This window comes from Impatiens glandulifera, chromosome 8 (genome assembly GCF_907164915.1).
Source record: "Impatiens glandulifera chromosome 8, dImpGla2.1, whole genome shotgun sequence".
Lineage (NCBI taxonomy): Eukaryota > Viridiplantae > Streptophyta > Magnoliopsida > Ericales > Balsaminaceae > Impatiens > Impatiens glandulifera.
In genome coordinates, this window is record NC_061869.1 from 20,325,480 (window position 1) to 20,339,198 (window position 13,719).

The 13,719-nt window shown below is 35.8% G+C and overlaps 1 protein-coding gene across 1 annotated transcript; it reads left to right on the forward strand.

The window, feature by feature from the left end:
- The first annotated feature begins 6,687 nt into the window (after positions 1 to 6,687).
- On the forward strand, positions 6,688 to 10,482 carry LOC124913156 (keratin-associated protein 19-2-like). The gene is made up of 3 exons (XM_047453767.1): positions 6,688 to 6,873; positions 7,026 to 7,259; positions 10,414 to 10,482. Exons 1-3 carry the CDS (start codon positions 6,688 to 6,690, stop codon positions 10,480 to 10,482), a joined length of 489 nt encoding a protein of 162 aa, XP_047309723.1.
- The last annotated feature ends 3,237 nt before the right edge of the window (positions 10,483 to 13,719 follow it).

The following is a 13,719-nucleotide window of genomic DNA, read 5'->3' on the forward strand; positions in this document are numbered from 1 at the left end:
CTCTCTCTCTCTTCCTGCCTCCTTTCACGGCGATTCGCAACCGGCTCCCCGTCGACCAGACCAGAAGCAACATCTTCACTTTTCCATAATGGTACGTACTCCTAAATATTATACTTTTTATATTTAGGATTATGACTTGCACTAAACCCTAGATTATGTTATGGGATGTCGTTCTCTCGTTAATCTATAGGGAAACCCTACTCTCCAAATGTCACGTTGAATGAAAATCCATCTTATTTAGGAAAACTTACATAGTGTTAGGATTTAGGATATTATTTCCACGAAACCCTATTAAATACTAAGAAAGACTGTTTTTTCTCATGCATGTGCAGGCAACCGCAAATGCATCCGTCCAAAACTTTGGCAAAGACTGAATTTTATGTCCAAATCAATTAACAAGTGAAGATATAGTACTATTCTTTACATATATCCCTTTTTTTCCATATTGTTTAAGTTTTCATCCTGTTTATCTAAAATATTTATGATTGTTCTTAAATAGCACTTGATGCAACAATATGCAAACACATGTGGTGCCACGGTGACAATGAGGTGGCGAGACGATGTGACCCACGTCATAGCATCCACCTATGCTAATGGTGGATGCGGTCGCACTATCAAAGTATTGAAGGCAATATTGAACGGGAGTTGGGTCCTTACCATTGATTGTGAGGCTCTGTTATTCTTAACTGTTTACTCAATATTCATTTTCACATATATGAAACTAAAAATACCATTTGCTTTTGTACAGGGATAAAATCATCAATCAGATATAAATGTTACGTCGACGAGGAACCGTACAAGGTGCAGCGAGATAATCATGGGACTGCGGGCGGTCCAAGAGCTGGCAGAATGCGGTATTTGAACAATATAAGTTTTGTCTGTCTGATTCCTCCTCCTCCTCCATATGATATTCAATTCTCCATGATAACTAAAAATGTTTTGTATTTTCTTTCAGCTGCCGAAACTGTTCGACAGTTACACCTTTATATTTGCAGGGGAATTCATCCCGGCTTACAAACAGGATCTGATGGGTTTTGTAATTGTTGGAGGAGGTACTACTAAAGAAATGGAGAATCCATTTGTTGAGCCCGAGGACGATAAAACTATAGTGGTATACGACAAGTCTCGGCACAATGAATGAACTTGTTTGGGTATTTGAGGCAGTGAATCCTTTGACGACTTATTTGGATGTATTTGGTGTTCCTCACACAAGCTTGCTTGAATCCATTGTTGCTTGTGATTTGCAGCCTTTGTTGTTGTAATAGACATGTTTTTGTTTTGTTTTGTTACTGCATATTTGAATATTTTGCATTATTGAATTTGGTAATGTTATTTTTGATTTCAGATTTCTCTTTTTTTGTTCTTAGAATTGTATTTTTTTTTAAACAGCAACATTATCATAAACGAAATCTTTAAAATGAAATAATGTATAATTTAAAGTATAAATTTGTATTGTTAATTTATTAATACATAGCAATCTATGTAATAAGCGCCCCACATTAGTGATAAAATTAAATTTATATATGTTTTTCAATTGTCAAAATAATATTTTGAAGCAATCTTCGCTTTCTGATGAAGTGCTTGATTGATTAGTATTAATTCATAATAATGTTATTCATTTATTTATGAAAATGAAATATTTTTTTTATTAAGTCACCTCACCGCCACCTAACACCCCCACCTTTTCATTAAATGCTGCCATGCTGCTAGAATTGTACTATTTTCTCTCTCACCTGTCTGAGAAGAAGTCGACTATTTCTTCGTCGGAGTGATACTCCATTGTCTACCATCGACCTTTCCTTCGCCGGAGAGTTCATTCTAATATTAATCCATCTTCCTAAATAAAAATGGTACATTTTTGAATGCCATCTTCCTTCTCTACTTTTCTTCACAGTTTTTTATGTTTTTTGAATACTCGACATGAAATGTTCTGTTCTTGTTCTTGTTGATTATCAGGAAGGAATAGACATGAACGAGAATGATATGAACGAGAATGATATTAATGATTTAAGGTATATTGTTTAACTTCTCAAATTTTTTTCGTTCATATTTAAACGAAGATCTATTCATGTATATGATTTTTGATAATAGCTTGTAAAGTGAAACTCTCTTCGCTTAATGTATAAATTTGAATAATAGGGCAGTGAAGTGATCTTCGCTTATATTGCCTTCATTTTATAATCATCTACAAGTTTTGGTTAGTGGAAGATTTATTTTCCACGTGTTCTCAAATTTAACAGCGAATCTGCTAGTTGTCGTCGTCAATTGAATTTCGATGGAAACGGCCAACCTTTGGAGGACATCGAAGCCAACTTAATTCCACATGTAGGTAGGGAATTTGAGAGTGAAGAAGAAAGCTACGTATTCTATTTAGCATACGCTAAACTAATAGGATTTGGTATAAGGCGCAGTTCAAAACATGTTGACAACGATGGTAAAATACTGGATAGAGTTTTTTGTTGTAGTGGACAGGGCGAACGGGTAAAAGACAAACGTGATGTCTATGTGAGACGTAGCCGTTCTTTAACGAGGTTCGGTTGTGAAGCGAAATTGAGGATAAAGAGGGCAGATAATAGAAAGTTCCTAGTGGTAAATTTTATCAGTGAGCATTGTCATCCTCTTGCAAGTCCAAAGAAAACTCACATATATAGATGCCATAGGAATATTTCTGCAGTTGCAGGCTTACATATCGAGATGGCCACTAACGTGGGAATTCCTCCTAAGGCATCACATGCTCTAATGTCTAAACAAATCGGTGGAAGGGAGAATCTAGGTTTTCTTCCTGAGGATTACAAAAATTACCTGCGAACGAAAAGAATCAGAGACTGTAATTTTGGGGAAACAGGGGGTGTATTAGAGTATTTGCAGAAAAAACAATCAAATGATCCTGGTTTTTATAATGATTTTCAACTTGATGCGGACGATTTGATAACGAATATTTTTTGGTGTGATTCCAACATGCGGTCTGATTATTCATACTTCGGAGACGTTGTCAGTTTTGACACCACCTACAAGAAGAATAAGGAAGGTCGTCCAGTTGCACTTTTTGTAGGTGTGAATCATCACAAACAATCAATTATTTTTGGTGCAGCTCTATTATACGATGAAACTGCAATGACTTTTGAATGGTTGTTTGATACTTTCACCTATGCTATGCGTGGGAAAAAACCAAAAACCATTCTTACAGATCAAGACGCGGCCATGGCTAAGGCCTTGTCGTCTACATGGCCCGAAACAAATCATCGTCTATGTATTTGGCACATATTTCAAAATGCATCCATACATCTTAGCTCCGTCTTCCATAATTTCAGAGAATTTTCGAAGGATTTTTCTTCGTGTATATATGATTTTGAAGAAGAGATAGAGTTTGTTGAAGCTTGGAATCAAATGTTGACAAACTACGGGCTTGAAAACAACGACTGGTTGAAACGTATGTTTTGCATTAGGCGAAAGTGGGCATTAGTCTATGGATGACAAATGTTTTGTGCTGATATGACGACAACACAGAGAAGTGAGAGTATGAACAGTTTGTTGAAAAGGTACTGCTCCAACAAACACAAGTTTTTAGAATTTTTCAAACACTTTGAAAGACTAATCGATGAAAGAAGATATGATGTGTTGAAGGCTGATTTCAAATCAATTACCAGCCAACCAAGTCTGAACTATCCAGTTTTGATCTTAAAGGATGCCTGCAAAGTTTACACCCCATAGGTATTTAAGTGCTTTGAACAACAATGGTTTATGTCGCATGACTGTGGTGTAGAAATGTTAGAGGATGTCGACACACACAGAAAATATAAGGTAACACCCCACACTAGGAGATGCTCTCATATAGTTACAATTCATAAGAATGATGATAAGAATATTGAGTGTAGCTGCTGTAAATTTGAATTTGGAGGGATTTTGTGTGCTCACATCCTAAAGATTTTCACTACAATTGACGTGTTGAAGATTCCTCCTGCGTTGATATTGAAGAGGTGGACAAGAACAGCCAAAGATGGATTATTTGGAACTGATCCAATCGTGGACAGTAGTAATGTTGATCCGAGTGAGCTTCATAACATAAGATACAGAGATTTGTGTGGCTTGTCCATGCATTTATTTACCAAGGCAGCCGAAAGAGATGACACGTATAGGCATGTCAAAGAAATTATGCTTAGCTAGTGTACGTTTGTGGATAAAAAATTACAGGAGAGTATAAATATGCAAACTCCACCAACCGGTGTATCATGTTCTGCCGAGGGTGCCCATGTTCAAGCGAAAGGAATCAAAACTAAGAAGCCAACAAAGTCTGGTAAGAGAAGGAAAGGTGGACTAGAGAAGAACTCAAGAAAAAGAAAATCAACAAGAATAACTAGCGAATCACAGATTCCGGTATGAATTTGCTAACTTAACTTCTTTACTAATAATTGGGTTATTAATATTCATTTATTAACATACTTTTAAATAAATTGATATACCTTTCCAGCCATCAAATTCAATGCCAACGACCACTCCTCAGTTCTCAACTCCTCAACAATGGGACGAAAGTTTCAGCATGGACGCTAATACTCCGTTCACTGTTCTTTTGTCATCTCAACTATCAAATTCCAGTTTCATGTGAAATCTGATATGTATTTGTATGTATATTTGATTTGAAACCATGAAGAAGGTAGAATGTATGAATGCGATGTTTTATGTAATACCAAATGAATGACAACACTAATTTATTTCTAAAAATAAGAACACCTAAAACAAGCGAATATTTATTCGCCCCCAGTCGACTCCTATTAATTATCATTTTTTATTAAAAATTGAGAATTTAAAACCTAAAACTGAAACGAATATTTATTCGCTTCAATGAAAACAAGTATTTGGGACGAATATTTATTCTCTTCATATTTCTTTCATGAAATTGATATTTTTGTAGACTTTGGTATTTACATGTTAGGGTAAGTGTAATGACATGACAAGTAATTCGACTTCTCATGGGTGGGGTGTGTGTTTTACCAAAACAATTATTTGAGGCGAATATTTATTCGTTTCAATAAAAACTAGTATTTGAGGCGAATATTTACGCGCTTAATATTTCTTTCATGTAATGATATTTTTGTAGAATTTGGTATTTACATGTTAGGGTAAGTGTAATGACATGACAAGTAATTCGGCTTCTCATGGGTGGGGTGGGGTTTTACATCAAAGTCAGATTTAAAATAACTTGAAGCGAAAAATTCTTCGCTCGAATTCGATTACTCTAAATTAAAAGTTTTCATATAATATTGTCAAACTAAAAACTAGTTTTTGAATCGAAAAATTATTCGCTCCAACTCGTCTCCTCACATATAAATTGTATCATAATTTATTAAATAAACAAAAATTGTTTGAAGCGAATATTTATGCGCTTCATGCTTCTTTCAATTAATTTATTCATTTAATACATAAATGAACAAGTATGATTGTAAATCAAATTTCATTAAAAACAATCTGTATATATACATCTTCATTATTATCAAAATGTGAAGTGTAATTTTTTGAAAATTTAAATTACACAACATATTCATTATTGTACAAATGTGAATTAAAATTATATGAATCGTTTAATTACCCAATCTGTATGCATCTTCATTATTGTACTAATGTCAACTAAAATTATTTGTAAACTTTAATTACACAATCTGTATACATTTCCAAATTCATTGACTAATCCATTTACTGCAGGAATTGTAGACCTTGCTCCTGATTGGGAAAAACATATGTTGATAGAATTAAAACAAATTAGATTTCAACTGAGTTGTACATGCTATTATAAGATATCACAGCGAGAGATGTACTTACGAGGTCCACATCCAAGAGGTCCCTTTTCGAAATGTCGAAAACCCGACCTTCACGACAGAACCTTTCATTGAATTGGTTTAGGGTAGTTATCCCACCTTTACGAAAAATCTGTTTACAGTATAGTCTTTAGTCTCACACGAATAACATAATTGATAAACAACGGTGCTAGTACAACTTACGGTGAGCGCGGTTGTGTAAAAAATCTTATTGTAACGACGTTTTACATTTCTCCTACAAAGGTCGTTCAACATGTACGACCAAATGTCAATAATCATACTGTCTACCCAGGTTTTATCAGCCATTGTAAGCATGTCCCCGCGCGTCACGTGTAGACTTAGTCTCTCCCAAAAAATAACATTTCACTGCATAAAACCAGAAAAACATGTTTTAGAATGGGGTACAAATTATATTTTTCAGGAATAAGTAAGTATGTCCAGGAAACATTACCTTTGATCAAGTCCTGTAGCAAATATGAAACCCACAAAAATCTTCTAAATGTTTGTAATTTGTTTGACATCCTTAAACATTTTATTGAAATATGGAGTTTTCAATACTGGAGGCAATTCCAATGCTTTAAGCCATTCTTTCAATTGCATTTGTGGACGAGAAGAGGTAGTTTGAAGTGACGGTGGTAGACTAGAGATGCATTCTTCTAGTTCAATTTTTACTATCGCCAAAGAAGGGGAGTTGTTGTTGGTTTCGGTGTTGATGACATCGGTTAACCAATCCGTTTTCAAATTTCGGGGGACTTTTCTACAGACATTTAAGGCATTTTATGGTCCAGCTTCTTCATTTTTTGGGATAATTTGGGTAGGAGGCAAGGCTGGGGTTGTTGGAGTGCTGGTGTTCGTGTTGGTTTCTGTTTTGGGAGGAATGGGGTTGGCTTTGGGTTGGGCGGTTGGAATGCTGGTGTTTGTGTTGGTTTCTATTTTAGGAGGAATGGGGTTTGCTTTGGCTTGTGCTATTGGAGGGGTTGTGATTTTGGTTTTGGTTTCTGTTTTTAGAGAAATGGGGTTGACTTTGGCTTTTGCCATTAGAGGGGTTGGGGTTTTGGTGTTGGTTTCTGTTTTGAGAGGAATGGGGTTGGCTTTGGCTTGTGCCATTGTAGGGGTTGGGGTTTTCGTGCTGGTTTCTGTTTTGAGAGGAATGGGGTTCTTGTGGGATTGGGTCGTTGGAGTGAGGGTGGTTTGTGTGTTGTCTTGGGTGTTTAGAGGAAGGGTGTTAGCTTTGGCTTGGGTGTTGGCTTTGGTGTTTTTTTCGGTGTTGGGGGTTATGGTGTTCTTGGTGGTTGGGGCTGTTGGAGTGGTGTTGGCTTTGGTGTTGGTTTCGGTGGTGGGGGTTATGGTGTTCTTGGTGGCTGGGGCTGTTGGAGTGGTGTTGTCTTTGGTGTTGGTTTCGGTGGTGGGGGTTATGGTGTTCTTGGTGGTTGGGGCTGTTGGAGTGGTGTTGGCTTTGGTGTTGGCTTTGGTGTTGGGAGGAAGGGTGTTGGCTTTCGCTTGGGTGGTGGTTTCTGTGTTGGGGTTAATGCCACTTCCTCTTGGCTGCTGATGTTTTGTTTTGTCCAAGCTCCTTTGTAAGCCTTCCCTCAGGATTGAATGGGAGTTTAGTACAGTGGCCAATGGCTCAAATGCAGATTGTACAAGTTTCATTGCGTTTATCTGGTGCATCTCATTTAGATATTTAGCCCCTTGTGCCAATTCGTCTGCAGCGGCCGCAACCTTCCTCAAACATGATGCAAGATTTTGTGGAATTGGTGCCTGCTCAGTAAGATTGTCACCCCCAGATTGTGGTGGTGTTGGCTCCACATTTTGTTGAATCGGTGGTTGCTCATTGGGAATGGCTATGCGAACAACTACCCTACCATGTCCAAACCCCCTCTGTGCAGCCTCATACTCAACCCTTTCGTACATCTTCTTCTCGTCCCAGCATCCCAAAATAGGAAAATTCCTTGAGATCTGACTGTTTACCTTGAACTCAACCACACGGTCCAAGTAGCACAACTGATACATTAGCATAAATAAATATATGTTACGTTAAAATAAATGAAAAATTATGAAGGTATAACCTACAGCAAATAGCTTTCTACACTCACCAAAAGAAACGTTAATGGTCCATGGAAATAGGATGTCTTTTTTTCTTTCCACTTATAAACACTGTCAACTAGTCCGTCTAACGTAAACTTGCACCAGTTGTAGTCTTTGATTTTAGATACATCCTGTAGGGATTTCAGTACTTTGAATCTGTACATAAAAAAGGAGTGACTCAAATCAGTTAAAATGTCATTGAAGTTCTAAATGAAATTACAGAATTACTGTTATGTTCTTTGGGTATACCTGCACTGTGGATTTTGGGATGTCCAAAAAAACTGGATACAACAAACACCACGAAGTCCATCTTGAAGTTACTGTCTCCGGATATATTCTGAAGAATTTTGTCCGGCATTTGGTAGGTCGAAGGACCTCCACTGTTCTCGAATCCCCATCTCCTTCTCCACGCCGTGAGATGGTACTTGTACACCTTGTAATCCGTGTGATTTCCTAAAAACTCTGCCACTTCTAATTCCCCTCTAGGAATGTTCAATACACATTGAACATCCTCTTCATCAATCTGCATCTCCTCTCCACTGTGTAGGACGATGCTCCTCCTTCTGGGATTGAAGAGACTCACAATGCACCGTGCGAATTGAAGTGGGCATTTTGATATGCCCAGTGAAAGAAGGGAACCAAATCCTATGTCCCTCACAGCCTCATTCTGTTCTTCGGATAACCTGTTAATCAGGTAATGAAGGCGCGATGGAGAGGTTCTACTCTTGAAATCAACATCAGGGTCACGAGTCTTTCTTCTTTTCTTCTCAACCTGGTTCTCATTAAGTGCTTCATTAGCAGCGTTGGTCATAATATCCAGTGGTGTCGTGGGCGTGCCTGATGCCTCGGGTTTTCTTTTCCTTTGCTGAACACTACATTAACATTATCAAATTCGATGAACTACATAATCCAAAAAGAGGCAAATTTGTACATTTTCTAACATTAGCGTAATTACCTCAGTGTGTTAACTTCCGCCGTCGATTCAGTATATGGAACTATTTGCTTATCGGAATCCTGATTCTGAGATGATAGAGTCACATTTAGATTGAAACGAACTCAAATAAGCAAACGAAAAAGACCAACGCATGCAATCGTAAACACTTCTTACCATTTTCGCAGCAGCAGAAGATACTAACCGGAAGAGAAATGGATTCGTAGTCGAACGACCGGAGACGAAAGCGCTTAGGTCAATTAGCAGAATAACCAGGGGGTATAACGGCCGGAGTCGGGCTTGAGATATTATATTTTCTAAATTCCTCTATTAGTGTGAATGTATTTTCATGAGGCCGTATCGGTTTTTACAAACATGAATAAGGAGTTTTTCATGAACTTCATATGAGTCGAAGCATTATTCGCTCATGAAATGTGACATGTAATTCTGCATTATGGAAATAAAACATACTAGAATAGGCGAAGATGTATTCGTGTTGAATGCCTGATTGTACGAATATATCTTCGCTCAGGAATTCTTTTACATGATTCAACATTATGAAAAAAAAGAAATTCCCAAAGGTGAGCAACTATTCGCTTCTAAATGCGGAAGAAGCGAAGAAATCTTCGATCAGCAAATTTAACGTATCGTATACAATCTGAAGGATTGACATTTGATTGGATGGTAGCAGTGGAAATGACTTGCCGTATACGGGTTTCACAAAGCCTGAGACTATGTGACAGGTGAATTGACATGACAAAAAGGTTTTGGCGCTTCATTTCATTTATTTAATGTAATATAATTTAAATGTTTATTATATTTAATATATTTTTCTTTAGATATAAATAACAGTATATATATTTTAATTTTACACTGATGTAATAAATATAATGTTTTTTATATATGAATAATTTAATATTTAATATAATGTTAATTAAAATATGGAATTATTTGATTTATGATTAGAAGATTGAGCGTGTAGTTGGAGAAATTTTTGGTTTTTATAAAAAAACACACCAAGATCAAACAACACCTAATTTTTGTTTTTACTTTTTCATTAACAATATATAAAGTATGAATGATGTTTCTTGTCAAAAAAAATGTAGACTGGTCCAATTTGATATTTCATGATTACTTTAAGATATGATATACCGGAAAAAAACATTTCATTAATGAATTAAAAATACAAATGAAGTGTGAATTTAAAAAAAAAAGTTTAAAGTGATTGGAGCGAAGATTTATTCGTTGCATGTCTATTCCAATAAATTTCATTAATAAATTGAAAAATAAAATTCATGATAATTTTGGTCTTTACATACATGCGTTGGTGTACTAACATCAGAGGTAAACGGTCTTCTCATGGAAGGGTAGGGGGTTTTACATGAACGTCAGGTTAGAAATAATTGAAGCGAAGATTTATTCGTTTTAAATATGCTCATCATAAATTACAATTTTCATTAAAAACGAATATTTGTTCGCTGCATTTGATCTATAATTATTTGAATTCATATTTAATAAATTTAAATATAAAATTCATGTTAATTTTGGCCTTTACATATAAGGGTAAGTGTATTTCCATGACAGGCAAACGGTCTTCTCATGGTTGTGTTGGTGGGTTTACATGTAGGACATGTGAAAAATAATGAAGCATAGATTTCTTCGCTTACGAACGACTCCACGTACCAAAAAATGTTTGAAAAAATCAAAACGTAAACATGAAGTAATTTTAGCGAAGATTTCTCCGCTGCATGTCATTTCCAATTAATTTATTTAGCATTTGATACACGGAACTTCAAAATTCATGTTCATTTTGGTAGTTTTGGGTTATTCAATTGTTTTGACGCTATAATTGAATTTTATGAATTTCTTTAATTAATTATATTTTAAATCTTATTTATATTCGATATAATTCTGTTCATATAGAAATAATATTATATTTAATATAATTTTATACTTATTTATTAACATAATTTTTTCTATATAGAAATAATTTATTATTTAATATAATGTTAATTACAATATTGAATTATTTGTTTTAATGGATAAAATTATTTCTATATAGTAAAACACATAAATGCTATTGTAACAATACTTTATCAATAATGAAAGATAATTTACGTGATGTGACCAAAGGACTGCATACTGTTCCGATTTGATATATGATCACGGGCTGATTACTTTTTCTGAATCCATAGATATGAAATAATTTCTATATAGGGTTTTATACAAAAACACAGAAATGCTATTGTTATTACTTTTTCAATAATGAAATATAATTTATTAATGATGTGACCAAACAAAGGACTGCATACTGTTCCGATTTGATATTTCAGCACGGGTAAATTACTTTTTCTTAATCCATAGATATTAAAAAAAATTGAAGAAACCATATTTTTCTGTTTGCTATAATGTAGGAATTACATAAACAATCTTGGTCGACATGAAATATTTCGTGAGCATGAGCATTTCTGTTGAGAGTGTGTGTTTTTTTAAGAGATTTTGTTTGGATCTATCCTTTGGGAGATTCTATGTGGTGGAAAACTTCTTCAAGGAAGATCAACTGGTGGAAATCATCTTCAGTTACTACAAATTCTTCATACTTCAAGTAAAAATTACTGATCAAATGAAGATCATCCGTGTCCACTGCTGGTGGGAAGCGCCAGCTTTGGGAGATTCCCTGGGATGGAAAACATCTCAAGAGATAACTCAACAGGTGTATGACCCCAATTATGCGTGAGAGATCCGCTGTGGTCGCTTCAATGGAGATGCATTGAAGTTGGAGATGCAGATGAATATTGTTATGTTTATAAAACGTAGAAATGTTTATGAAACGTTGTAATAAAATTTTGTTCATCGAATTAAAAAAAATATTTGTTATATGTATTTTCATTCAGATTTGTTTAAACATATTTAAAGGCACGAATTTTTTATAAATAATAAAGTATTATAATATGTACTCTTCTGGCTAAGTATACGTTTCCCATAATTGAAATCATTGCCATAATTGTAATCTGATGTGACATGTAATGTAAAATGTTTTGGCGCTTCTTCAATCATTTAACCCTGGATGGGATTTAATATACAAGCGAATCCATACTCGTTCAATGTTGTCGTTTTCAAATATCACTATCAAGCGAATTGTATTTCGTTTCGTAACACTGGTGGGTTTAATAAAGAAACTAACAAGCGAATGAATCTTCGTTCATAAAATTATTAGAGTTTTACATGAACGTGTCACAAATACAATATTATTTAAATAAAAAGAGAAGGCGACTTCATCTTCGTTTTCAATCACCTGGTTAAAAGTAATACACTAACAAACAAACGAAGAAATGTCCGTTCGATTTACTGATTAGATACGGTGTTATGAAGCGAACAACGCTTCGATATATCAATGTAAGGGGTTTACATGAACACATCAGTTGTTTTACATTATACTTTGAATTGATAATGACATCCAAATTGCAATCAAACAATCAAACATAACGACAATGATTCGATTTATATAACTTCAGAATACACTTACTACATAATGTAAAATATAACTTCAGAATATAATCAAACATAACTTTAGAATATAATTACTACACAAAAACATTTCATAATCCGTTTACATAAGTACTACACAGATTAAGCAACAAAATAGCGGTTCAAAAATACAAATGAAGCTCTAGTTTGATTTATCAGAGGATGACTCGTCAATCGGTCCTGTCATCGACACGATCTCATGTTCGATGACGGGTGGAATGTATAGCTGAATGGCTTCGTTCACAGCATTGATCCATCGATTGGGGAATGAAACCGTAAAAGAATTATCTATTATTGATGCGTACTCTAGGTAAAGATGATGAGGAATAAGCATTAAGTCCTCCGGATGATTCAGTCCATTCGAAGGTAGGGGATTCCGTAGGCCAAATTGTCTATATATGACAGTTGTGCAGTAGGAGGTAGTTCCCTCAAGGCCCAACACAATGATGAATGGAGAACCCCTCATCTCGTACATCATTACACTAAAGATATACCACGGAACAATGAACCGAATTAGGTGAATATCCGAAATAGAGTTCTTAGGCACGATTCCAACGACCCTTTGCAGTTGCAGATTGGCAAAGGAAGGGTAGGGAATTGAAGGACGGGGCAACCAATACAACTTGTCTAACAACCAGAGGTAAAGAACCAAAGGTGATCCACGACGGGAATAGTTATTTTCCTCTAGGACAAATTCGTTAAGACCAAGTAATGTCTCAGCAAGTACAAGGCTAGCCAGGTTTGGGGCGTTTCCCATCAGTGCAGGAACTACCTCTAGGATCCTATCCGAAGGCCGTCATCCTGCAGCCGGACACAAAAAAAATGAGCCAGAACCACAAGCATGATCAGTTTGCTTTGTGTGTGGTTGATGGTCCTCTCAGCTCCCTGGACACGCTAAATGTACTCGTCTATGTTTGTCATATTGAGAAATCCATGTTGGAGGGTAAACAAAACAGCGTCAAACATTGTACCTCCATAGAAGCTGCGGCAAATTTCGAAGGCTCTATGAGGATCTTGATTGACAGGCAAAATCATGAGTGCAAGACTACCACACCTAAGGATTGAAGCAAAGTCCTCTATCGTCGGGCATATGTGCATTTCCCCAATAACAAAAGAACGAGAGTCCATATTCCATCTGCTTTGCATGCGGGGCATCAGTCCGTCATGAACGTTTATTCGTAAAAGAGGTAGAAATCAAATCTACATGATAGACACTAAAAGGGATAGGGTCATCGTTGATCAGACTTAAGTATCGCTCCAGCTGTTGCTGCGATAAAACCAGCATGTCTGGGTCCATCTCTACCTCCATCTTATGAGTATTACACTAAATGACTGAAGAGAACGAATCTAGTGTAGACACCG